Source organism: Hypanus sabinus, chromosome 32 (genome assembly GCF_030144855.1).
Source record: "Hypanus sabinus isolate sHypSab1 chromosome 32, sHypSab1.hap1, whole genome shotgun sequence".
Classification (NCBI taxonomy): domain Eukaryota; kingdom Metazoa; phylum Chordata; class Chondrichthyes; order Myliobatiformes; family Dasyatidae; genus Hypanus; species Hypanus sabinus.
In genome coordinates this window covers 2,871,745-2,899,430 of record NC_082737.1, presented here as the reverse complement: position 1 = coordinate 2,899,430, position 27,686 = coordinate 2,871,745, and the positions used below count along the sequence as shown (strand labels likewise).

Below are 27,686 nucleotides of genomic sequence, written 5' to 3'. Positions count from 1 at the left end.
TCAGAGAAGTTGATATCCACACCTCTCGAGGCCATCACCACGGAGCAGCCCAGAGCTCGGCTCCCAGCCGGGCACTCTGTCCCAGTCCTGTTTGCCACATCCCCGGCCCCTTCCCACCTTGAACTCCCATCCCACTCTGACTCATCGTACCCCCTTCCCCACTGGTGCTCGAGATTACACCCCTCTCCCATCCATTCCCAAGCTCCGCTACCCCTCCCAGACCCCCTTCCCATCTCGCCTTCCAACCCCCAGAAGTCCTCCCTCCTTCCGAACAAGAACAGGCAGCAGATAGGATTCAACAGTTTTTAATTGGGGTCTTCTTGTTTCCACTGGGAGATGGAGGGTGGGTGGGTGGGAAGGTAAACCAACCGTCTTCTGTGTGTGCGCCTGTCTGCAGGAGGGGAGGAAGGAGGCTGGTGGGACAAGGAACGAGGGTGGAGGTGGGCCAGTGTGTAAACTGAGCAGTCTGCACTCCCAGCAGCCACTTCACTTTCCATCCTTGGACGCAATGTGGACAGCGAGGTCAATGACACGGTTGCTGTAGGCGAACTCATTGTCGTACCTGGGGAAGGAAGGAAGGAAGGGTGATTGTTCATTTGGACCCCTTCACACCCACCCTCAACAACGCCCACCCCATCACAGCAAGAGTTAAGTGGCAGTAAAACAGGCCCTTCAGCCCATCCAGTCTATACTGACTCAATATCCTATGCTCAGTCCACACACACAGTACCGTGCTAAAGTCTTGGACACCCTAGACCTTTTTTTTTTAAAAAAAACTACTGCTTTGGATGGAATGACCTCAACACCATCGAGGCAGAAGCAAGCGAGACAGCCACAGTCTGCGGAAGGGCTGTGGCCAAGATGCTTGGATTAGTCTACTGGCCAATTGCCACGTCAAAATATTTTCTAAAATATTGATCTTCACTTTTTTTTAAAAAAAACTGTTTCCTGCTTTATGGTAATATTTTTTATATTTAGTAAACTTTTCATTGCATTTTTCAAAGCATCTTCGCTTTACAGATTTTTTAAAAACTGTTTCTTGATCGTCGTTTTCTTGATGTTTAGAAATCTTGTGCTTTATCTTTTGAAAGCAACCTCGCCTTGCAGAATTTTTTACTGTTTCCTGCCCTTTAGAGTAAATTTCATATTTAGTAAACTTTTCATTGCATTTTTGGAAGCATCTTAGCCTTGCAGAATTTTTGTTTTTGACATGCGCTCAAGACTTTTGCACAGTACTGCACCTCCAAGCCCCCGCTGATGCACGTATCGTTCCAAATGCTCCTTTAATTAAAATATGCTACTCACAACCTCTTCCTCTGTCTCCATGGCCTTCAGACTGGAAAGCATTGCCCCCCCCCCCACCCCCAAGTCTCTTTTTAAATCTTTCCCTAGTCCCAGACCCCACCCTGGGGCAAGGACTGTTACCATCCATTGACCTCATCCGAGTCTCCGCTACACTCCCAGGAACAAGGGCCTAGCCTGGCTATCATCCCTGCAATTTGGGTGCTCCAGTCCTGGCAACAACTCCATAACCCTCCTCTTTCTAGCTTAACCTCATCCTTCCTGAAAGGGGTTGACCAGGGATGCCCCAAGTGCAGCCTCACCGTCCTGTCCCAAATCCCGCACTCAATGCCCTGGAGGTCAACTAAAAACACCTGTCCCTTCCCATCCCCGACTGCCCTGCGCCCCTTGCTGGCCAGTCCCTCATAGTCCTCAGCTCCCCCAAATTCTCTAAAACCCACTCAATCCCGAGTACCAGTCAGGGTGCACCTGCCCGCCCTGCCCCGGAGACACTCACCAGGAAACCAGCTTGACAAAGTTGTTGCTCAGGGCGATGCCCGCCCCGGCGTCGAAGATGGAGGAGTGGGTGTCACCGTTGAAGTCGGTGGAGACCATCTGGAGACAGAAGCGCAGTGAGTGTGCTGGCTCGCGACCCCTACCCCTCCCCAAACCCCGCTGGGCACCACCCCTCCCCCTGGTTGACCATTCGATGCTGGGAGCCAGGCCAGAGACACTATCATGGCCCGAGTCTCACCCCCTACCACCCTCATTTCTGGGGATCTTTGGCCCCACCACCCCCGCCCACGATGCGGCGCCGTCATTCCATTCCCCTCAGCTCCACTCCATCCCAATTCCAGGCATGACCACTCTTCTCCCCAACCCCCATACATCAACCCTTTACAGATGACACAAAGTCTGGAGATGGTGGAAAGTTGTCACCGCTTACAACAGGCTGCCCAGTGTGAGGTGACACACGTCATGAGGGTGAATTGCCTGCAGTGCAGAGGAACAGAGGGATCTTGCACGCCCTCGAAGCAGACGCACGTTGACATGGTGGCCGACAAGGCACATGGCAGGGGTCACCAACCTTTTCTGCACTGCAGACCAGGTTAATATTGACAATATTCTTGCGGACCGGCTGACGAGAGTGGAGGGGGGACATGACCGGAAAACAGTGATATTACAGCGGCGGAGATTTAGCAGGATCAGAGAACAAGTCTTAGAGATAGACTGAGCGAGCCAGGGATTTTCGTTCATGAGCAAGAAAGGATGAAATGGGACTTTGATAGAGGTGAACGAACTCTCCTCAGCCAGCTATAGATATCGATTATACCTGACACTTCGATGACCAACTCCCCGAAGGAGACGGCTATAATTGATACCCACACCCGGCTGGAAGCCCATGAAAGGTATTTATTTTGTCCCCATCAGGTATGCCGGGGAAGCATCTGATCCTTCGATAGTGGGACTGGACACTTTTCCCCAGTGGCAATGTCCAAAATGAGAGGGCAGTTTTAAAGATGATTGGAGGAATGTCAGAGCCAAGTTTTGTTTAAAACTTGCAGTGTGTGGAATGTTAGCGGATCCACTAGAGACACTGAAGATACTTTTAAGATGGGTAGATGAAAATGGATGGCTTTGTGGGTCAGATTGACCACAAGAGTTGAGGTTCACACACACACACAAAATGCTGGAGGAGCTCAGCAGGCCACAGTCGACGTTTCTGGACTTGCCGAAGCACTTCCGCAGGACCTGGAGGGTCTTGGCATGAAACGTTGACTGTTGACTCTTTTCCACAGACGCTGCCTCCAGGCCTGCAGAGTTCCTCCAGCATTTTCTCTGTGTGTTGCCCAGATTTTGGCATCTGCAGATTTGTGATTGGAGTAGAGATTAAAAGGTTGGCACAGGTGAAAGAGTCTACACCACAGGGTCCCAACCGGAGGTCCACTGACCCCTCGGTTCAGGGTAGGGGCCCGGGAGCCCCTGGTCTATATTGTAAGCCCAGTCCCATCCCAACGTACAGTTCCCCCACCTCCAGTGATCTAACCACAGACCTCCTCTTGCTGTTGGGAGTCTACACAGCCAACCCCAATCCCAGGCAGCCCTCAAGTCTGTGACAGTTCACCAGTCCCTCCCAGAACCAGACACCATAAAGCTGCAGGTGTCTGACCCACAGGCACTTGCTGTGGTTCATTCACAGTCTCCCCACACATCCCTCCCCGAGGCGTGGCCCCAAACAAGCTTCCCACACCCGAGGGCCAGCAACCCCCTCTCACTCCCATCTCTCTGCACCAAGTGCACTGACCTGGTCCTCTGTGTATCCCAGAATTCCCTTCATTGGCCCTTCGGAGGCCGCCTTCACTGCCTTCTTAATCTCGTCGTACGTGGCCTGAGGAGAGAGATTGTGGGTCATCACAATCCAACACCCACCGTTAAACACCCTGAACCCCCCACAGGCATGACTACACGCCCACCAATTTGTACTCCCCAGATGAACACAGCACAGGCCAGGAGCCAGGCGATAACCACCGGCCTCTGGACAGATAACGATGAAGATGCAGTTGGAGCACCATTGACCCCAGACACTCCACCCAACCCTACCCTCCTCCCCACACACACAAATCCCGGCAACCCATCCCAAAAACTTACGCCCTTCTCGATACGGCAGGTGAGGTCGACCACGGAGACATTGGGTGTGGGTACACGGAATGCCATTCCGGTCAGCTTGCTGCCAGAGGAGGGAGAGGTGCAAGAGTTAGACAGACAGATAAGTGAGGAAAGGCCCTCCCTGTCCCAACACCTCTCCAGAAACCCACGGACACTTCCCCAGACCAGCAAAAACTCCCAGCCTAAAGAGAGGGGAGGGAGGGAGGCAGGAAGGAAGGAGAGAGGAATAGCAGAGGGGTAGCAATGGATGGAGTGGGAGAGGGAGGTAGAGAGGAGTGCCCTTTAACCCCACACCCTGAGGGCAGCACTTGACATTTGACCCTGCCCTTCACCCTGATGCAAATTCCACCCCACCCCCCCCCAACATCCTGATGAACGTTGACCCTGATTATTGGTCCAAGGTGAACTCCTACCCCCGACATCGGTGACCACTTGTTGGCCCTGCCACGACCCTGCTACCCACTCACCAATCTCTGGGAAGACCCCCACACCCCAGCGGTGACCAACCCATCTACCCCCTGACCTCGGAGGGACCGCCCCCAACCTCTGACCCCTGGCAATGAATATCACAACGACCTGTAACCCCACTTGCTGAGTTGAGCTCAGACCCCTCCCGTCAGGCTGGGTGCTATCTCCTGACCACCCCCTCACCCAAACCAGTGACCCACCCGTTCAGCTCCGGGATGACCTTGCCCACGGCCTTGGCGGCGCCAGTGGAGGCCGGGATGATGTTCTGGTGAGCACCGCGACCGTCCCGCCACAACTTCCCTGACGGCCCATCCACCGTCTTCTGTGTGGCCGTGTAGGCGTGGACTGTCGTCTGCAGGGGGGAGAAACAGCGGCCGTTACATGGAGGGGAGGCGTGTATGCGCGCGGTACTGTCGTCTGCAGGGGGGAGAAACGGGGACCGTAAACGCAGGATGGGCAGGTATTTATGTGCACTCGACTGTGGCCTGCATGGTGGCAAACGGTTATAAGACACGGAGGGCTGGAATGCGGACCGTCACAGTGCACGGTGGACCGTTACACAGGATAGGCAGGGGTTTGAGCAGGGGGACAAACAGACGGTTACAGGACGGGTCGAGTTTGAGTGGGGGAGAAATGCGGAGCACTGCGCGGGACGGGGAGTTATATACAGGCGCAGGTCTGCACGAGGGTCCTGGGAGACGAGCGTCTGAGACGTGGGCGCGCACACCACAGGAGCCGACTCACCATCAGCCCCTCGACAATGCCGAACTTGTCGTTGATGACCTTCGCCAGGGGTGCCAGGCAGTTGGTGGTACAGGAGGCATTGCTGGAGGGAGAGAGAGAGGGAGGTATGGTCAGTGGGTCAAGGACTCTGGTGGTCACAGGACAGGGACAGCGAAGGATAGCGATAGGGTGGGGGACAGAAGTGGGTAGGAGTCGGAGGGGTAGATGAAGAGGGAGGGAAGGGCATTTGTGGGTCTCAGGGACAGTGTGTGGATTTGCTTGGATGGGGAGTCTTGATGACCTGGGGGGGGGGGGCAGTGAGGGGGCTCCCAGGTGAGCTCCGTAAATAAAAGTGTGGGATTGGGGTAATCCTGGGATGGAGAAGGGCTTGCTGGATGAAGGAGGCTGTTCCAGGTATGGGGAGGGTCCCATCGTTTGGAGAGAGGAGTACTGTGATGAGATGTTTACAAGGATGTTGCCGGGACTTGAGAAACGGAGTTTCAGAGAAAGGTTGAATAGGTTAGGATTTTATTCCCTGGAGCGTAGGAGAATGAGGAGTGTTTTGATAGAGGTGTATAAAATTATGACGGGTATAGATAGAGTGAATACAAGCAGGCTTTTTCCACTGAGGCCAGGGGAGAAAAAAAAGAGGCCATGGGTTAAGGGTAAAGGGGGAAAAGTTTAAAGGGAACATGGGGGGGGGGGGCTTCTTCATGCAGAGAGTGGTGGGAGTGTGGAATGAGCTGCCAGATGATGTGGTGAATGCGGGTTTACTTTTAACATTTAAGAAAAACTTAGACAGGTATATGGATGAGAGGGGTTTGGAGGGATATGGTCCAGGTGCAGGTCAGTGGGACTTGGCAGAAAGATGGTTCAGCACAGCCAAGAAGGGCCAAAAGGCCTGTTTCTGTGCTGTAATGTTCCATGGCTGTGTTTGTGAGGGCTGGGATCGCAGGATAGGTTGTGTGTGTCTCTCGGAGGGTCCCAGGATGAGATCTGAGCTTCGTTGATTGGTATGGGCTGCTGATCCTGGAGAGGCTCGTTGGTGGGGGGAGGATACTGAAATGATGGGGCGGGGGGGGGTGGGGGGGTTGTGTGGGATGTGTAGTTGCTGAATTTGGAGGGTGAGGACACATCCTGAGATGGGGAAGGGGTTTGGGGTGATGTGCTCAGAGGTTGAAGTTCCTGGGACTGGGGATGCAGTGGGGGCAGTCCTGGACTCTGAAAGTGTTTCCCAGGACAGCTCCGTGGGCGGAGAGTGTGTGGGGGTGATGGTGGGATTGTGAGAAGAAAGCCGGCAGCTCCCCCTGTGACTGGCAGGAAGAGTGGGAAGTGAGACGGGTGGAGGGCTTGGTGTGGGGGGGATTGTCTCACCTGACGATAGTCATGCTCTTGTCATATTTATCGTGATTCACCCCCACCACGAACATGGGGGCATCAGCGCTGGGGGCTGAAATGATCACCCGCTTGGCTCCTCCCTTCAGATGAGCCTGGGGGGGGAGAGAGAGAGAGAGGGGGGGGTCACATTGAGCCAAGGACCTCTGGCCAAATCCCACTTCCCGCAGTCCCCTCCTGCCTCAGCTAACACACACAGGGAGCAATCTCCTTAACAGTTCTCAGCCCTCCCCACCTCCATCAGCAATAGAACAACCCTCCCCCACCCCTCCAGGTCCAGAGTGAGGAAGCAGGGGGCATGAGGTTACAGCAGAAACCTCCGCCACCCCCTTTCCATTCTTCCAGGTTCCACCAGCCTCCCCCAACACCCCAGCCTGTGAATGAGGCCTAACCAACATCAGTCAGTTTGTGTTTAACTTATAGTTAAAAAAAAATCATTTTAATCTACAAATGATTAGAATAAAGAGAAGAACCCTCATCTCCGAGTGGAGTCATCAGAACGCCGTCAGGACGGTATTTTTATTTTAACAGGCTTTCTTGTTTTTACGAGGCTGAGTTGCTAGCTCGACGCGCGACCGAGCATGGATGGAAAGCGTGCAAGGGAGCCGGCTGGATTCGAACTCGGGAGCCTTTGCTCCGAAGTCTGGCGCTGATGCCACTGTGCCACCAGCCGGCAAAATCATTAGAATAGCTGACGATTATGTCATGTTTCATTATGTTTACGTTCATAGTCCTGGATATGCCCATCATAGTAAACGTCCTCTCCAGTCTTTTCAGTTGGTTTCAATGAGATCCCCCCACCCGCCGCATTCTTCTAAATTCCAGTGAGTACTCCGGCCCCAAGCTGCCAAACGCTGTTAACCCTTTCATTCCCGGAACCATCCCTGTGAACATCCTCCAGACTCTCTCCAATAACAACACATCCTGTCTGAGATATGGGGCCCAGAACTGTTGGCAGTACTCCAACTGTGGCCTGCCTGGTGACTTGAAAAGGCTCAGCATATCTCCTTGCTTTTATATTCCATTCCCCTTGAAATAAATTATGCTGAATACGTCATTCCATTTGCCCTTCATGATTGAGATAAATGAGTGTTTTACCACGTTACCAGCCAGACTGTTGATGACAGAATCTATCGATCCCTGCAGCAGATTACTGGTCAGGGGTGCAACTGTCTACGACTGCTCCCTACCTCCTCCTGCCAAGCCAACGTTGAACCTGACTGACCACTCAATCCTGACAGCAAGCAACCTGGCCTCTTGTGGAGGAATTTGTACAAAGACCTTCGCTAAAGTCCACCAGCTAATGTCGACCTTGCTCGCGTTCCACCTGCCCTTCACTTGGCACTTTGTGTCCCCCTTAACTCTGTTACAATGACACCCCGTTCCCGCCTCCACGTCCTGACCTCGGGAACAGGCTCTCCGGGTGGCAAGCAAAGTTCTCCCCACCATCTCTCGGCAAATGATAACAGGTCACTCATGGCCCCAGACCCCCTCTCTCCCCCCCCCCCCTCCACCGATCTGCGACGACCCGTACTCACCGAAGCCTTCTCAGTGGTGGTGAAAACTCCCGTGGACTCCACGACATAGTCGACCCCAGCATCACCCCACTTGATGTGGGAAGGGTCCCGTCTGGATGGGGTGGGGGAAGAAGGAGAGTTTGTGACTGTCTATAGCGGTGGGGGGGGGGGGGGGGGGCGGGGGTTGTTAAATCAGCTGCCAATTCCACTTTCCCTTAACTGTCTTGGAAGCTGTCACAGGGGTCCCGAGGTCAAAACACCTCCCCTGCTGTCCTGGGGGGTAGGGAGTCATGAGGACAACGTAACCCACATTATGGGTCCTGAGGGACACATTGGCCCCTGAAATCCACCACTGTTGTCCCAAGGTCAACCAGCCCTGTTCCAAACCCGTCCTGGCCCTCAAAATCCAGTTACAGGTGGACCTGGTCAACCTAGCCATCCATCGATGATATCTCAGGGATCCCGAGGTCAGCCCAGAACCCATCCCCAGGGACTGGAGGTCAAACCTGCACCCCACAACCATGTCCCAGATCCTGAGGTCAAGCCAACACCTATCCCCCAGGGTCACAGGGTCAACCCAGCATCCCACACCCATAAACCCATTCCTACCCTCCCCCCACCACACAGTCATGATACAAGACCCTCGCCACCTCAGCGTAGCAACCCACTGCCCCAGCCCCTCTGCCGGACTCACTCCTGGAAGACGGTGATAGCTTTGCCATTGATGACCAGCTTCCCGCCCTCCACACCGACTGTGCCCTTGAATCGCCCATGGGTGGAGTCGTACTTGAACATGTATTCCTGGGGGGTGGGAGAAAGAGGTTGCAGAGAGAGAGAAACTGGTTAGATCAGAGCGAGGGCAGCGTCTCCTGACCGCTTCTCCGTCAGGCAGAGAGAGAAGGACCATGAGAGTGAGGGAGAGGGAGGGGAGGGGAGGAGAGTGAGGGCAGATGCAGATGGTTTGATGGGGTGAGGGAGAGCTGCACTCACCATGTAGCTGAGGTCGATGAAGGGATCGTTGATAGCCACGACCTCCACCTTGGGGTTCGCCACAGCGGCCCGGGTGACCAGGCGCCCGATACGGCCAAACCTGCCGGGGCAGAGGGAGCGGCTCGGTCACACAGAGAGAAAAAGGAAACTTTTCGGAAGCCCCAGCCGGCTATGGCCTCCCCCCCCCCACCGAAAGGCAGCCCACACGCCAAGCCCCAAAGTGAGCCCACTAAGCCACCCACTCCTTCCTCTCTGTAGACCCTTACCACTCCCATGTCACTCTCTGTAGACCCTTACCACTCCCATGTCACTCTCTGTAGACCCTTACCACTCCCATGTCACTCTCTGTAGACCCTTACCACTCCCATGTCACTCTCTGTAGACCCTTACCACTCCCATGTCACTCTGTAGACCCTTACCAATCCCATGTCACTCTCTGTAGACCCTTACCACTCCCATGTCACTCTCTGTAGACCCTTACCACTCCCATGTCACTCTCTGTAGACCCTTACCACTCCCATGTCACTCTCTGTAGACCCTTACCAATCCCATGTCACTCTCTGTAGACCCTTACCAATCCCATGTCACTCTCTGTAGACCCTTACCACTCCCATGTCACTCTCTGTAGACCCTTACCACTCCCATGTCACTCTCTGTAGACCCTTACCACTCCCATGTCACTCTCTGTAGACCCTTACCACTCCCATGTCACTCTCTGTAGACCCTTACCACTCCCATGTCACTCTCTGTAGACCCTTACCACTCCCATGTCACTCTCTGTAGACCCTTACCACTCCCATGTCACTCTCTGTAGACCCTTACCACTCCCATGTCACTCTCTGTAGACCCTTACCACTCCCATGTCACTCTCTGTAGACCCTTACCACTCCCATGTCACTCTCTGTAGACCCTTACCAATCCCATGTCACTCTCTGTAGACCCTTACCACTCCCATGTCACTCTCTGTAGACCCTTACCACTCCCATGTCACTCTCTGTAGACCCTTACCACTCCCATGTCACTCTCTGTAGACCCTTACCAATCCCATGTCACTCTCTGTAGACCCTTACCAATCCCATGTCACTCTCTGTAGACCCTTACCACTCCCATGTCACTCTGTAAACCCTTACCAATCCCATGTCACTCTCTGTAGACCCTTACCAATCCCATGTCACTCTCTGTAGACCCTTACCACTCCCATGTCACTCTCTGTAGACCCTTACCACTCCCATGTCACTCTCTGTAGACCCTTACCACTCCCATGTCACTCTCTGTAGACCCTTACCACTCCCATGTCACTCTCTGTAGACCCTTACCACTCCCATGTCACTCTGTAGACCCTTACCACTCCCATGTCACTCTGTAGACCCTTACCACTCCCATGTCACTCTGTAGACCCTTACCACTCCCATGTCACTCTCTGTAGACCCTTACCACTCCCATGTCACTCTGTAGACCCTTACCACTCCCATGTCACTCTGTAGACCCTTACCACTCCCATGTCACTCTGTAGACCCTTACCACTCCCATGTCACTCTCTGTAGACCTTTACCACTCCCATGTCACTCTGTAGACCCTTTCCACTCCCATGTCACTCTCTGTAGACCCTTACCAATCCCATGTCACTCTCTGTAGACCCTTTCCACTCCCATGTCACTCTGTAGACCCTTACCACTCCCTGTAGACCCTTACCACTCCCATGTCACTCTGTAGACCCTTACCACTCCCATGGCACTCTGTAGACCCTTACCACTCCCATGTCACTCTCTGTAGACCCTTACCACTCCCATGTCACTCTCTGTAGACCCTTACCACTCCCATGTCACTCTCTGTAGACCCTTACCACTCCCATGTCACTCTCTGTAGACCCTTACCACTCCCATGTCACTCTCTGTAGACCCTTACCACTCCCATGTCACTCTGTAGACCCTTACCACTCCCATGTCACTCTGTAGACCCTTACCACTCCCATGTCACTCTCTGTAGACCCTTACCACTCCCATGTCACTGTAACGCCTTGTGTGAATCAGTGTCCTTTCCCCACGGGAACTACAGACTGCCAAGAGTTTCCCTAGCACACAGCCCTCTATTCACCGAGCTCCAAGTGTAAAGGGAGTTTCTTTTTTTTCTTTGTTACTGTTGGGAAAGGGTTTCCTTTTGTTAACTAGCAGGAATGCTAATTTACTGATAACGAGAATGGTATTCCTTTGTAAACCAAATGGGGATTAATGTTCTTTCTTCTGAGTCTGTAAGCTTTTGTTGACGGGCTTTTGGGCAGATCGGCGCGAGGGGTCGAGAGAGAGGACGCAATGCTCTAAGCTGGGCGAGGATCGGACCCCAAAGGGGGGTCCGAGGCCGGGAGATTCTCCGGTGGGGGGGGGGGGATGAAGCTAGACGTGCTTGGTTGACCACTCGGAGGGTCCTGAGCTGTTTGGAGAGTCGAGGAGTTCGGAGGGTCCTGAGCTGCGAGTCGAGGAGTTTGGAGGGGATCGAATGGTGGCCAGAAGACTTCAGTAATTGAGCTCCAACGGTTGTGCACGAAGTGGTTTGGACTTTGATAAGTTTGGCGCCTTTTCTTTAATTTTCTCTTCATATATACTGTATCGTTATTAATCACTTAGTTATAGTAACCTTTATAAATTGTACTCATTTAATCGCATATGGTGTACTGTCTGTTTTTGGGCGAGGCGGGGACATCACACAGCATCCACACCAGCTGATTACCCAGTTTGGCGGGGCCGAAGGCTGCTCCCCCTAGACGAGAACGAGCTGAGCGAGCCCGAGGCGACCCAGGGGGTTACACATGTATCTATCAAAGAGGCTCTTAACAGACCGTGTTGTATCCGAATAGTTTCAGTCGTTGTGCACAAGCAATAAGGACGGAACTCTGGGAGGACTTTGCCCAGACAGTAAAACAAACAAAAAATAACTAACATACGCAAAGTAGAGTAAAATAGTGTTCAATGTCCATTTAGAAATCGGAGGGCAGAGGGGAAGAAACTGTTCCTGAATCGCTGAGTGTGCGCCGTCAGGCTCCCTGGTGGTGGTAATGAGAGGCACCGCCTTCCGAGGATGTCCTCGGCCAACATGCAGACTTTATTCAAAACGCAGAGCCCGGGCAGTTACAGGAGGAGATTCAGAGACACTGGTGCTTGGAAAGGGGAGAACTCATTAGCGACAGGCACAGAAATGCTGGAGGAACTCGGCAGGACTGGATGGGTTGGTGCATGGAGGGAGGGAGAGAGTCATTGAAGAGGTGAGCGAGGCAGGACTGCCTCTGGATGGGTTGGTGCATGGAGGGAGAGAGAGAGTCATTGAAGAGGTGAGCGAGGCAGGACTGCCTCTGGATGGGTTGGTGCATGGAGGGAGGGAGAGAGTCATTGAAGAGGTGAGCGAGGCAGGACTGCCTCTGGATGGGTTGGTGCATGGAGGGAGGGAGAGAGTCATTGAAGAGGTGACCGAGGCAGGACTGCAGACATCCAGTAGGCTAGGTCGAATGGGATCCAGGCTGAACGAGCCAAATGCACACACAACCCTCTCGGGAGGCAGAGGGTGGCAATGGAGGGCTGTTTTTCTCTCTTCAGACTGGGATGCCCGTCATTTACAACGGGTGCGTAAAAAGGGTACAAAGGATCACTGGGGACCCGAGTCACCCCAACCACAAACTGTTCCAGCCCCTACCATTTGGGAAACGGTACCGCAGCATAAAAGCCAGGACCAACAGGCTCTGGGACAGCTTCTTCCACCAGGCTATCAGACTGATTAATTCACACTGAGACAACTGTATTTCTATGTTATATTGACTGTCCTGTTTATTTGCAAATTACTATCACATTCAGACAGAGACGTAACGTAAAGACTTCTACTCATGTATATGAAGGGTCCAAGTAATAAACTCAATTCAATTCTCCCCTGAGCAGTGGAGTGCCACAGGGGTTGGGGCCGAGACCACTGCTGTTTGCTATCCACATTAAAACAATTTGGGCCAGCATGCTTGCAGGCGACAGCAGAATTGGTGGTACTGCACCGCCTGCGGTTCCAACTGGATCTCAACCCGCTGGGAGAGTGGGCCGAGGGTGGTTAGGACCCTATTACACCACCAGAGAAGTTGCTTCATCTCCAGCACCTCCTGTAAAGAGGCGGCTACGTTCTCCCCGTGACCTTCCTCCCACGTTCCAAAAAAATTCCCACGTGAGTATGCCCTCTTGTCCTGGACTCCCCCCACCACATCAACTCTGCCTAGGCCTGTCAACACTCAAAGGGTTTAAAGTCCTTGGGTCTGTTACCCCAGTGTGTCGCTGCATAAATAAAGTGCAAGGTCTTGTAATTTGGGAAATTAAAGCAGGGAAGAACCCTGGAGAGTTTTGTGGGATTATGGCCCCCTGCAAAGCTCACCTACAGACAGCCCGAGGTGGGAGGCAGCACTCGGCCGGTCGGGGCAGAGTACAGGAGTTGGCCTCCCTGTGACAGATGCACTGGACCACAAGGGAGGCTGAGGAACGGGGCAGTGAGTGCCTCGGTTTGGAGCGCAGGCGCTGTGCGTGACTGCGCAGCTCCCACGTTCCAGGTCAAGGTGAGTGGCCACAATTGTGGACCGACCGCCCAGCGCATTCCTCGCTGATCGCCAATGATGGACGTGTGCTTCGATGTTGCAATGATGCACGTGTGACATACAAAAGTTAATCTTTAAATCGCAGAACAATGCAAAGTTCTTGTTTGAAGGTCGAGGCTGGAGTGACTTTACAGGGGTTTACAAAATCAGCAGGGGTGTGGATACATGGCCAATCTTTTCCCCACAAGGGTTGGGCATCTCAGAAATCCCACGGGCATGGGTTTAAGGGGAAAGATTTAAAAAGGGAGCTGAAGGGCAACATTTTTTTTTGCACACAGAGGGTGGTGGGTATCGAGCGAGTTGCCAGAGAGGCAGGTACAATTACAACACTGTTCTGACAAGTACACGGAAAGGATGAGGCTTAGACAGCTAGTATCAGTTGCTCCACCTGGGCGGGATGAAATGGAAAATACCAGAGGACATAAGGTGGTGGGGGGAGGGGGATCAAGTTCAAAGAAGTGCACGGGAAGTTTTTTTTAAATGACACAAGACATAGGGACAGAATTAGGCCATTTGGCCCATCGAGTCTGTGCCACCATTCCACCATCCCTCTCCTCAGCCCCACTCCCCATAACTGATGCTGTGTCCAGTCAAGAACCCATCAATCTCTGCCCTAAATACACCCAACGACTTGGCCCCCCACAGCTGCCTGTTCACCAAGCTCTGGCCAAAGAAATTACTGTTTTAAATGGATTCCTCTGTATGCTGAGGCTGTGCCTCTTGTTCGAGACTCTCCCAGCATCCTTCCCACAGCTATTGTCCAGTCCTTTCAATGCTTGAAAGGTTTCAGTGAGATCCCCCTCATCACTGAATTCCAGCGAGTACAGGCCATAACCCTGGAATTCCTGGCATCATCCTTGCCAACCTCCTCTGGACCCTCTCCAATGTCAGGACATCTTTCCTCAGTAAAGGTGAGACTTCACCAATGCCTTATAAAGCTGAGCATCACATCCCTGCCCTGGTATTCCAGACCTCTTGAAATGAATGCTGACATTGACCCCACTCAACCTGCAAGTTAACCTTACACAGAGTGTTTGCTTGCAGGGGTGGTCCCAGAGGCAGACATAGCACAGACTCTCAGAGCGGACTCAGAAAATCTGGCCGAGTGGTGCCACAACAACAACCTCTCGCTCGTTGTCAGCAAGAGCAAGGAGCTGATTATCGACCCCAGGAGGGGTCTTCCATGAGCCAGTCCTCATCGGGGGAAATCGGAGAGTCAGCAACTTTAAATCCCTTGGTGCTGACATTTCAGAGGAACTGTTCAGGGCCCGGCACAGAAGTGGAATTACAAAGACAGGCAGCGCCTCTAGTTGCTGTTTGTGAAGACTCTGCACAACAACTAATACTCCAATAAACTTACACAGGAATGCGGTGGAGAGTATATTCACCGGCTGCATCACAGCCTGGTAAGGAAACACCAATTCCCTTGCAGGTAAAGCCCCTCCTCCACCACAGAACATAGAAAACCTACAGCACAATACAGGCCCTTTGGCCCACAATGCTGTCGCAGGAAAGCTGCGTCCATCAACAGGGACCCCAAAACCGCCCTCATCTCACTGCTGACACCACGAGGGTGGCTCAGGACTCACAACACCAGGCACGGGACCACGACCTGCGCACTCACATTCAAGGACTCTTCGTCTCGACATTTATTATTATTATTTATTCCTTCTTTTTGCATTTGCACAGTTTGTGGTGCTTTGCACACTGGTGGAACGCCCAGTTGATTATTCTAACGTGGATTTACTGAGTGTGCCCACAGGGCTGCAAAGAGTGACAGATGTGGACTTTGACAAGAAATTCATGATAGCTTTCTCAATTTTATCGGGTAGGAGAGCTATTCTATTGTATTGGAAGGACCCCAATCCACCTACTGTGTTCATCTGCATCTCCTCCATTATGTCGCGTTTAAGTTTGGAGAAAATTAGGAGTTGGACATTTGATACATCTTTTAAATTTGAGCAAACTTGGCGACATTTTATTCAATATTTTCATATGATCTAATTCTTTTTACTATTTCAGTTAACTACTTCTTCGCTTAACTGAAATAGTAAAAAGAATTAGATCATATGAAAATATTGAATAAAATGTGACCAGAAGGATTTTTCCTTTTTTTAAAAAAAACTGTATACTTAAAATGGACTGCCCAGTTCTCTTTTTTTGGTTTTAGGTTAGTGTTTTTTTTCTCTCCAATAACAGAAATGGAGTCTTTTTTTCCTATGAATTGTTAAGAGATGTGGTTCTTTTTTTCTCTTTATACTAGTTTAATACTATATATGATTTTCAGTTTATATTCCTTTCTTTGTACTATTATTGAAATATGTATTTGAGATAACTTCTGACTTGTATTTATCATTCTTTTAAATCAATAAAAAAAAATTGAAATGAAAAGAAATTTGCATTGACTATGAACGAGCAAGGAATGGGAGGGTTGGGCACGCAGGGGGATCAAGTCAGGCATCTGTTCGCTAACTGAGGTAGTTCAGTGTGGGCTGAAGGGCCTGTGGCTGTGCTCGTACTCCTCCTGGTTCCAGATCACAGGCCCAACAGCAGGCAATGGGGAGAAAGATCTGTAGATGCTGGAAATCCCTGCCAGTGAGCCTCGGCCTGAAATGTCGACCGTTCGCTCTTCTCCACGGATGCTGCCTGACCTGCTGAGTTCCTCCAGCAATTTGTGGGCAGCAGGGATGAGTTTGGATAGGGCATCATGCTGGGGTCAGACTGGATCAAATGAACGATCAACTTCCCAGCTCTCTACTTCATCCTCTCCCTCCCGGTTTCACCTATCACTTGTGTTTCTCTCTCCCCTACACCCACCCACCTATTGCATCTACTCCTCATCACTTTTCCCTCTCCAGTCCTCATGAAGGATCTTGGCTGAGACATCGACTGTCCTCTCTTCCATGGATGCTGCCTGGCCCGCCGAGTTCAGGTACATGGAGCTTAGGGCTATGGGTAACCCCACGTAATTTCTCAGGTAAGGACATGTTTGGCACAGCTTTGTGGGCCAAAAGGCCTGTACTGTGCTGTCGGTTTTCTGCGTTTCCTCCAGCATCTTGCACGCACACTTTGCGAACCCATTGCCGACAGAAGGCAAGTACTTCAAAGAGAGGAAGAGGGATCCTGGCCAGGAACTCACTCCGCCATCCCATGGGATTGTTTTTAGGGAAGGTTTGGGATGTCTCTATTTTAACGCAAGGAGCGTGTAAACAAAGCGGATGAGCTTAGAGTGTGGATCAGTGCTTGGAGATATGATGTTGAGGCCATTACAGAGACTTGCATGGCTCAGGGACAGGAATAGTTACTTCAAGTGCCAGGCTTTCGATGTTTCAGAAAGGACTGGGAGGGAGGCAAAAGAGGTGGGGCGTGGCACTGTTGATCAGAGAGAATGTCATGGCTGCAGAAAAGGTGGATGCCATGGAGGAATTGGCTACGGAGTCTCTGTGGGTGGAGGTTACGAACAGGAAAGAGTCAATAACTAGGCCGCATAGTAACAGGGATATCCAGGAGCAGATACGGAAAAAGATCCTGGAAAGGTGAAATGATAACAGAGTTGGCGTGATTTTAATATCCCAAATATCGATTAGCATCTTCCTAGCGCAAAGGGTTTAGATGAGGTGGAGTTTCTTAGGTGTGTTCAGGAAGGTTTCTTGATACAATATGTAGATAGGCCTACAAGAGGAGAGACTGTACTTGATTTGAAATTGGGAAAAGAACTTGGGCAGGTGTCAGATCTCTCAGTGGGACAGCATTTTGGAGATAGTGATCATAATCTGTCTCCTTTACAATAGCATTGGAGAGAGATAGGAACAGACAAGTTAGAAAAGTGTTCAATTGGAGTAAGGGGAATTATGAGGCTATCAGGAAATTGGAGGCTTAAATTGGAAACAGATGTTCTCAGGGAAAAGTGTGGAAGAAATTTGGCAAGTAGTCAGGGGATATTTGTGTGGAGTTCTGTATAGGTTCGTTCCAATGAGACAAGGAAGATATGGTAAGGTGCAGGAACCGTGGTGTACAAAGGCTGTAATAAATTTAGTCAAGAAAAAAGCTTATAAAAGGTTCAGAGAGCTAGGTAATGTTAGAGATCTAGAAGATTACAAGGCTAACACGAAGGAGCTTAAGAAGGAAATTAAGAGAATAAAAAGGGGCCATGAGAAGGCCTTGGCAGGCAGGATTAAGGAAAACTCCAAGGCATTCTACAAGTACTTGAAGAGCAGGAGGATAAGACACGAAAGAACAGAACCTATCAAGCGTGACAGTGGGAAAGTGTGTATGGAACCGGAGGAAACAGCAGAGGTACTTAATGAATACTTCAGTATCCACAATGGAAAAGGATCTGGTGATTGTAGTGGTGACTTGCAACGGACTGAAAAGCTTGAGCATGTAGATATTAGGGAAGAGGATGTGCTGGAGCTTTTGGAAAGCATCAAGTGAGATAAGTTGCCGGGACCGGATGAGATGTACTCCAGGCTACTGTGGAGTAGTACTCCAAGCCTCTGGCGATGATTTTTGCATCATCAATGGGGATGGGAGCGGTTCCAGAGAATTGCAGGGTTGCAAATGTTGTTCCCTTATTCAAGAAAGGGAGTAGAGATAGCCCAGGAAATTATAGACCAGTGAGTCTTACCTCAGTGGTTGGTAAGTTGATGAAGAAGTTCATGAGAGGCAGGATTTATGAACATTTGGAGAGGTATAATATGATTGGGAATAGTCAGCATGGCTTTATCAAAGGCAGGTTGTGCCTTACGAGCCTGATTGAATTTCTTGAGGATGTGACTAAACACATTGATGAAGGAAGAGCAGTAGGTGTAGTGTATATGGATTTCAGTAAGGCATTTGATAAGGTACCCCATTGCAAAGCTTATTGAGAAAGTAAGGAGGCATGGGATCCAAGGGGACATTGCTTTGTGGATCCAGAACTGGCTTTCCCATGGAAGGCAAAGAGTGGTTGTAGACGGGTCATATTCTGCATGGAGGTCAGTCACCAGTGGAGTGCCTCAGGGATCTGTTCTTAATGAGTTTTATAAATGACCTGCATGACGAAGTGGAGGGATGGGTCAGTTTGCTGATGATAAAGGTTGGAGGTGTTGTGGGTAGTGTGGAGAGCTGTCAGAGGTTACAGCCAGACATTGATAGGATGCAAAACTGGGCTGAGAAGTGGCAGATGGAGTTCAACCAAGTGTGAAGTGGGTCATTTTGGTAGGTCAAATATGATGGCAGAATATAGTATTAATGGTAAGACTCTGGGTAGTGTGGAGGATCAGAGGGATCTTGGGGTCTGAGTCCATAGGACACTCAAAGCAACTGCGCAGGTTGCGTAGACTCAAAGCAGCTGTGTAGACTGACACTGTGGTTAAGAAGGCATATGGTGTAATGGTTTCATCAATTGTGGAACTGAATTTAAGAGCCGAGAGGTAATGTTGCAGCTATGAAGGACCCTGGTCAGACCCCACTTGGAAAACTGTGCTCAGTTCTGGTTGCCTCACTACAGGAAGGATGTGGAAGCCATAGAAAGGGTGCAGAGGAGATTTACAAGGATGTTACCTGGATTGGGGAACATGCCTTATGAGAATAGGTTGGGTGAACTCGGCCTTTTCTCCTCGGAGCGACAGAGGATGAAAGGTGACCTGATAGAGGTGTATAAGATGGTGAGAAGCTTTGATTGTGTGAATAGTCAGGTGCTTTTTACCCAGGCTGAAATGGTTGCCACAAGAGGACACAGGTTTAAGGTGCTGGGGAGTAGGTAAGAGGAGATGTCAGGTTTTTTTGACTCAGAGTGGTGAGTGCATGGAATGGGCTGCCAGCAACGGTGGTGGAGACGGATACGATAGGGTCTTTTAAGAGGCTTTTAAATAGGTACGGAGCTTAGTAAAATAAAGGGCTATAGATAAACCCTCTAATTTCTAAGGTAGGGACATGGTTGGCACAACTTTTTGGGCCGAAGGGCCTGTATTGTGCTGTAGGTTTTCAGTGACCAGAGCACTCAGCGAGGCACAGATGAAAAGCTCAATGCAGGCGCTGGGAGTCCAAAGCAACACACACAAAATGCTGGAGGAACCTGGCAAGCCAGACAAAATCTATGGAAATAAATGAGCAGTCGGCTTTTCCAGACAAGGCCCTTCATCGGGACTGAACACTGCAGGAGCACCAGTGGGGATGTGAGATGCAAACAAAGGTGGCTCAATTATATTACCCCACACTGAGATGGACTCCAGACCTCACCATCCTTCACCTACACTGCGATTTCTCTTTAGCCGAGAGTGTGTTCTGCTCCCAGAGAGCAGGGAGAGGCAGCTACAGCGCCCCTGCCTGGCAGCGTCTGGGTGGTACACCAGGACTGCCCCCCTGCCCTCTGAGCCCAGCTCCCAGCAGGGATGGCCTTTAAAGGAAGCGACTCGCTCGGCAGGGGTTCCCTCTGTGAACACCACCCCAGCGACACCTGCCCAGAGTCCGGGTACGCCCGGGATTAGTCATCCCAGCCCCAAAGTTTCTCCCTCAGCCATAGCAATGCCGGCTCCATTTCACCCCAACTACACGCAAACAAATTTTCTCTTCCCCACGCTTTTTCTCCGTGTGCACACTTAATGCAGGTTCTCGTTTTAGACCCCTCACCTCCTGATGTAAAACAAATCTTGGAGATGCGTGGCTCAAGCATCTTTTGGTTTCAAATGTCTGTCCCTCCTCTGGGAATAATCCCGCATCCAACCCAGAAACTGAAGAGATCCTGTACGTCTGAGAAAGCTCGTCTCCCTAAGCCCCCAAGCAGCAGTCGCCGCCCCCACCCACGGCACTTGACCCGCTACCCTCTCCCTCTCCTCCCGGAAACTCACTTCCCCCTCCTTCACTCCCCAATTCTCTTTCCTCCAACTCCCCATTCCCTTCTTCCCTCTTTTAACCCCTCCTCTTTTCCACTCCTCCCCCCCCCCTCTGCCACCCGTGAAGGGGCGGACCGGACTCTGAAGGTAACAGGAACCTTCGACCCCCCCCACCGGGGCAGGGCAGACCCGACCCCCTTCGCCCCCGCCCCGTCTGCCAGCGCTCCGTGACAGCCAGCACGTACACTCCCCACTTGACTGAAGAGCGACCGTCCGTCACGTCTCGCACGTCTCCTCCGAGCAGAAGGATGAATCAGGCCGATGTCACGCTCCCCGCCCCCTGGGACTACGGAGTGAGGGATGAGTTAGCGGATGGGTTAGGGAGGTATTCCCCCCAGTCCTCGGATCCTGTGGAAACTAACCCTCCAGCACCCGGACCCGGAACACTAGGAGTTAACCGTCCCTGAGCAGGAAGCAATGCCTTCCCTGCAGCTCGCACATCCGTCCGGGGTGAAATTGCGAGACAGACGGGGTACAGAGAGAAAGGAAGAAATGGGGGGGGGGGGGGGAAGAGAGAGAGATATAGAAAACGGGCATGATAAAAAGAGGTAGAGAAGAGGCTATTGAAGGGCGCCGGCTCTATACACGCCGGGGCCCGCCCGAAAGCAGCGGTGTGTGCGTCCTTTCTCGTCCCGGAAACCCCTCCGGCTTTCCCTGTTGTCCCCCCTCACTCACCCGTTGATGCCGATCTTCACCATGTTGCCTCTGTTAGGGGTGATGTGCCGTACGTTTGGTGCTGCGAAGGCAAGAGCGAAAGCGTGTGAGAGCGGCTCCGTCCGGCCCGACCACCTTTATACGGTCGGTGGCATCACAGAGCGCCGCCCCTGCTCCCCGCGTCACACGGTCCCGGGGCAGGCCTGGCTCACAAAGCGGGCAGTGACTTAACACTCCCGGGGCAGGCCCGACCCGACTCACAAACACACACCCGGGAGAGCCCCCACAGGGCGCGGGGAGTGACCTGGCACATGATAGCTTATCAGACACCCGGGACAGACCCGGCTCATCGTCCAGGTCAGGCCAAAAAACATCATGAGGGACAGACGGGTGCATCACGCTGAGAGAAACGAGGGGATAGATTCCTCCGGCGCCTTGACCGCCCCTCCTCCCATATCACTTTCCCCTCCCCTCTCACCCTTGCCCTTCTTGCCTCTAATCCCTCCCTCACTCTATTTCACCTAATTTCATCCTCCACCTCCCTCTCGCCGACTTCCCATTGCATTTCTCTTTTCCCCAATCTCTTTTGGGGCCCTTCAATCGTTTTTCCTCGGCTCCTCCTCCTCTGCCCTAATCGTTTCTCCCTGACTCCTCCACACCCGCCTCTCCCTTGGATTGGGCTTTACGAGTTCCCCTCTACCTTCGGGGACTGTTGACCACGGGAGGATCGCTCTCTGCCTTGATCGCCAGCGAGTGATGCCGGGAGCTGGGCAGGACTACGGGCCTTTATAGAAAGCTTCCTCTCCTCCCCTCCCTATCCCGTCACCGGCGGCTGTAACCTGACACCCAAGGGCAAACTCACAGTCCAAGGGCACGGCTTAAAGAGGCAGTCCCGTGCGCTGCTGGGTGGGTGGGAAGGGAGTTTGAGGGGCGGCAGAAGCAGAGCCTGTCCGGGAGCCGGAGAGGAGATCAACCGCTGGGGTGGTGGGGGCACGGGGGCGGGAGTCAAAGAAGCTGAAGACCGTGGGGCCAAGAGGGGGTTAAAGGCTTAAAGACACAGGCGCGGGAGGCGTGCAGAGACCAGAAGGATTACAGAGACGGGGAGGGTGTATGTAAAAAGGATTTCAGAGGTGGGAGGGGTGAAGGAGCTCGCAGACGGGGTGGGGGGTTTGTAGAGAGGGCCAAGAGCTGGACGGGTCAAGATGGGGTGGGGTGTAGGAGCTAGAGAGATTAGAAACGGGCTGGATGTTGGGACCAGAGGGGATAACAGAGCCAGGGAGGGGTAAAGAGGCCGGAGGAATTACAGAAATGGGGTTGCAGGGGGTCACAGTGACAAAGAGGGTTGTTGGGGTTACAGAGGAAGCAGTGTGGGGTCTGTCGGGATTTATCATTCAGCCTCCCTCTCTCCATTGCCCCTGACACACCCTGCGGAGTATTCCGTTTCTGCAGTCCCTCCCCCCCGGGGTACAGTGCCGGCTCCTGTGACTAAGGGTCTGGACTCCGCCCTGGAACAAAATCCGTGTTTCCAAAACAGCATCACACACCCAGCCGCACTCGCTGCACCGACCAGCCCAACCGTTCCTTCCTCCCATCCCCGCCCTGCCCTGGACCAGCTCGGGCCCGTCTGTCGGCTGGCGGTGGATTCCCCGCTCCATAGTCACCTCCCACAGCCAGCTAACTGCCCCAGTTCCAGCAGGGAGCTCCCACCCTCACCCTCCTCCCCATTCCCCACCCTCCCCTCCTTCCCTTTCCTCCCCTCTCCCATTCCTCTCCCTCCCCTCCCTCACCTCTCACTCCCATTCCTCTCATATTCCTCCCCTTCCTCCCCTCCCCCTCCTCTCACATCCCTCCCCCTCATCTCCCCCCTCTCCTTGAGCGCAAACAGTTTTTAGAAAAGGCAGCCATATTCAGTGGGCAGCAGAGTGAAAGGGCTTCGGCGATAACTGGATGAGGTGAGGCAGTTGTTGATTGCAAAAGGAGGTAGTATGTGTGCGAGGCCGGTTTTCAGTGGTCGGTGTCAGATGTGGGAGGTCCTGGAGTCTCCCGATGTCCCAGACGAGCGCATCTGCACCCGGTGCATCAAGATGCAACTCCTAACGGACTGTGTTAGGGAACTGGTCAGGGAGAGTGTGGAGGTGATAGAGAGGAGTTACAGGCAGGGCCACAGGGAACAGAGAAATGGGTCACAGTCAGATCAGGAAACGGGAAAGAGTCAGGTTCTAGAGAGTACCCCTGTGGCTGTACCCCTTGACAATAAGCACTCCTGTTTGAGTACTGTTGGGGGGGATGGGACAGCCTACCTGGGGGAAGCGACAGTGGCCGTGCCTCTGACACATGAGTCTAGCCCTCTGACTCAGAAGGGTAGGGAAAGGAAGAGGAAGGCAATAGTGATAGGTGACTCTATAGTTAGGGGTTCAGACAGGCAATTCTGTGGATGCAGGAAAGAAACTCGGATGGTAGTTTGCCTCCCAGGTGCCAGGGTCCAGAATGTTTCTGATCATGTCCAAGATATCCTCCAGTGGGAGGGAGAACAGCCAGAGGTCATGGTACATATTGGCACCAATGACATAGGTAGGAATAGAGAAGAGGTCCTGAAAGAAGACTCCAGGGAGTTAGGAAGGAAGTTGAAAAGCGGACCTCAAAGGTAGTAATCTCGGGATTACTGCCTGTGCCACGCGACAGTGAGAATAGGAATAGAATGAGGTGGAGGATAAATGCGTGGCTGAGGGATTGGAGCAGGGGGCAGGGAGTCAGATTTCTGGATCTTTGGGACCTTTTTAGGGCAGGTGTGAACTGTACAAAAAGGACGGGTTGCATTTGAATCCCAGGGGGACCAATATCCTGGTGGGCAGGTTTGATAGAGCTGTTGGGGAGGGTTTAAACTAGTGTGGCAGGGTATGGGAATCAGAATGTGAGTGCAGAGATTAAGGTAGAAGGACAAGGGCATGATGCTGAGAGTTCTGAGTTGATGAGGAAGGATAGACAGGGAACAGAACATAATTGTAGCCAGTTAAAGGGGTTGAAATGTGCCTATTTCAATGCTAGGAGTATTAGGAACAAGGAGGATGAACTTAGAGCATGGATTAGTACATGGAATTACAATGTTGTGGCCATTACTGAAGCTTGGTTGGAGGAAGGGCAGGATTGGATGATGAAGGGCCCGGGGTTCAGGTGTTTTAAAAGGAATAGGGTGGGAGGTAGAAAAGGGGGGGAGTGGCATTGCTGGTCAGGGATAGTATCACAGCTATAGAAAGGGAGGATGCTGCAGAGGGAGTGTCTACGGAGACGGTCTGGGTGGAAGTCAGAAATAGGAAGGGATCAATCTGTGCTGGGAGTAGTCTAGAGGCCCCCAAATAGCCCTCGGGACACTGAGGAGCAGATAAGTAGGCAGATTTTAGAATGGTGCACGAAAGACAGGGTAGTAGTTATGGGTGATTTCAACTTCCCTCATATTGACCAGCACCTCCTGAGTTCAAGGGGGATAGATGGGGCTGAATTTGTCAGGTGTGTTTAAGAAGGATTCCTGACACAGTATGTGGACCGGCCGACAAGAGGAGAGGCCATATTGGATCTAGTTCTGGGTAATGAACCTGGTCAGGTGACAGACCTCTTGGTTGGGGAGCATTTTGGTGAGAGTGACCACAACTCCATTAGCTTAAAAATAGCTATGGAAAGGGATAAAATCGGATGAAATGGTAAAGTGCTTAACTGGGGAAAGGCTAACTTTGAAGGGACCAGCTTCGCAGGAACTAGCGAGAGTACATTGGAAACGGATGTTCAAAGGGGAACATCCGTGTAGGAGAAGTTTAGGCACCACTTGAGCTGGGTTCAGGATAGGTTTGTCCCACTGAGGCAAGGAAAAAATGGTAGGAAAAGGGAACCATGGCTGATGAAACACGTGAGGCAACTCGTCAAGAGGAAAAAGGAAGCATATGTTAGATATAAGAAGCAGGAAGTAGGAGGCACTTATGTGTAATATAGGGTAGCCAGAAAGGAGCTAAGGACTTAGGAGACTTCAAAGGGGGCATGAGAAAGCCTTGGCATGTAGGATTAAAGAGAACCCCAAGGCGTTCTATGCATTTGTGAAGAATAGGAGGAGGATGAGAATGAAGGCTAAAGGTTAAAGAGGGCAACATGAGTCTGGAGGTGGAGGAGGTTGGGGAGGTCCTAAATGAATACTTTGCTTCAGTATTCTCAAGTGAAAAGGATCTTGATCAGGATGAGGTCGAAGTAGAGCAGGCCTGTGTGCTGGACAATGTGGAGATTAAGGAAGAAGTAGTTCTTAAAAACATTAAGATTGATAAATCCCCAGGGCCGGATATGATACACCTCAGGTTGTTGTGGGAATCGAGAGAAGAGATCGCAGGAGAATTAGCTATCATCTTTGAATCCTCTTTGGCTGCAGGGGAAGTGCCGGAGGACTAGAGAATGGCAAATGTAGTTACCTTGTTTAAAAAACATAATAGTGAGAAACCTGGGAACTATAGACCGGTGAGTCTTATGTCAGTGGTATACTACTGGATAGGATCTACGAGCATTTGGAGAAGTACAGTCTACTCATGGATAGTCAACGTGACTTTGTGAAGGGAAGATCATACCTCACAAGCCTGATTGAGTTTTTTGAAAAGGTAACAAAAGAAACTGATTACGGTAGGGCAGTGTATGTGGTCTACATGGACGTTAGCAAAGCATTTGACAAGGCCCCTCATGAGAGACTCATCCAGAAAGTCATGTGGCATGGGATAAGTGGAACCATGGCTGTTTGGATTTAAAAAATGGCTTAACGGAAGAAAGCAGAGGGTATTTGTGGAAGGAAAGTATTCTGCCTGGAGGTCGGTGACTAGTGGAGTGCCGCAGAGATCTGTCCTGGGACACCTGCTATTTGTGATTTTTATAAATAACCTGGATGCAGAGGCGGAAGGATGGGTGAATAAGTTTGCGGATGACACGAAGATTGGAGGAGTTGTGGATGCAGCTGTAGGTGGTCGAAGGTTACAAGAGGATATAGACAGGCTGCAGAGTTGGGCAGAAAAATGGCAGATGGAGTTCAATCCAGATAAGTGTGAGGTGATGCATTTTGTAAGGACTAACCAGAAGACTGAGTACAGGATTAATGGTCAATTACTTAAGAGTGTGAATTAACAAAGGGACCTTGGGGTTCAAATCCATACATCCCTCAAGGTCACTGCACAGGTTGATAGGGTAGTTAAGAAGGCCTATGAGATGCTCGGCTTCATTAACAGGGGGATTGAGTTCAAGAGTAGAAAGGTCATGTTGCAACTCTACAAATCTCTGGTGAGACTGCATTTTTTTTGTGTTCAGTTCTGGTTTCCTCATTATAGGAAGGATGTGGAAGCTATGGAGAGGTTGCAGAGGAGATTTACCAGGATGTTGCCTGGATTGGAGAACAAGTCATATGAAGCAAGGTTAGCACAGCTGGGACTTTTCTCTTTGGAGCATAGAAAAATTGGAGGGGACTTGATAGAGGTCTACAAGATTATGAGAGGCATAGATAGGGTGGATAGTCAGTACCTGTTTCCCAGGGCACCAATAGCAAACACCAGAGGGCATATGTATAAAATTAAGGGAGGGAAGTTTAGGGGTGACATCAGGGGTAAATTTTTTACAGAGGATTGAGTGCCTAGAATGACTTGCCAGCAATGATGGTGGAGGCTAGAACTTTAGGGGTATTTAAGAGCCTCTTGGACAGGCACATGGATGAAAGAAAAATGGAGGGTTATGGGGTAGTGTGGGTTTAGTACTTTTTTAAAAGATATACGGGTCGGCACAACATGGAGGGCTGAAGGGCCTGTACTGTCCTATGGTTCTCCCTCCCCTCATCCCCTCCCTCCCTCCCTCCTCTCCCCCACTCCCCATACCTACGCTATCTCCCCACCCCCGCTGGGTCTCCGGCTGTTACCCAAGTCGAATCCTCTTCCGGCGCCTCGGCGACCCTTTCAAATTTAAAAATGTTTTGCTCCGCCCGCCGCTTCGGTTAACGTCCCATCAGCCGTCGGCCAATTAAAAGCGCGGAGCTGATTCCGCCCCTGGAACGGACCAGTCAGCAGGCGCAGTGGGCGGGATGTCCGCTCACACGCACACCGCCCTGGGCACGTCATCAAGGAAGAAGGGAATGGGCGGCCGCCGCGGAAATCAGCCTGCGCGCGTTCCCAGTCACCCCTTTAATTTCCTATGTTCCCCTTGTAATTTCTTGTGGTCCCCCAGTGACCCATTCAATTCCCTGTGACTCCTTTAATTCTCGGCGAGCCCCCCAGTCCCCTTTAATTCCCTGTGATCCCCAAGTGACCAATTTAATTCCTTGTGATTCCCCCAATGACCCCTTTATTCCCATTTGACCCCCAGTAACCCCTTAATTCCCTGTTGTCACAGTGACCCTTTTAATTCCCTCTGATCCCCCAGTGATCCCCAGGACCCCTAGGGACTCCAGATCCAATGCATCTCACAAAAACAACAATCAGAATCAGGTTTATTATCACCGGCATG

The 27,686-nt window shown here is 51.7% G+C and overlaps 1 protein-coding gene across 2 annotated transcripts; it reads right to left on the bottom strand.

Annotated features, from left to right (window-relative positions):
- Positions 1 to 289: 289 nt before the first annotated feature.
- Positions 290 to 27,122, bottom strand: gapdh (glyceraldehyde-3-phosphate dehydrogenase). Of its 2 annotated transcripts, none has more exons than XM_059955535.1 (12): positions 27,066 to 27,122; positions 21,204 to 21,264; positions 9,042 to 9,141; positions 8,746 to 8,852; positions 8,073 to 8,163; positions 6,514 to 6,629; positions 5,161 to 5,242; positions 4,617 to 4,768; positions 3,931 to 4,009; positions 3,587 to 3,670; positions 1,799 to 1,896; positions 290 to 562 (listed from the first exon to the last, which is right to left on the bottom strand). In XM_059955535.1, the coding sequence occupies exons 2-12, from the start codon at positions 21,224 to 21,226 to the stop codon at positions 487 to 489; spliced, it is 1,008 nt and encodes a 335-aa protein (XP_059811518.1). In that variant the 5' UTR covers positions 21,227 to 21,264; positions 27,066 to 27,122; the 3' UTR covers positions 290 to 486. The 2 variants fall into 2 exon arrangements, with proteins under 2 accessions (XP_059811518.1, XP_059811517.1); XM_059955534.1 differs by lacking the exon at positions 27,066 to 27,122 and adding an exon at positions 21,883 to 22,006.
- Positions 27,123 to 27,686: the final 564 nt, after the last annotated feature.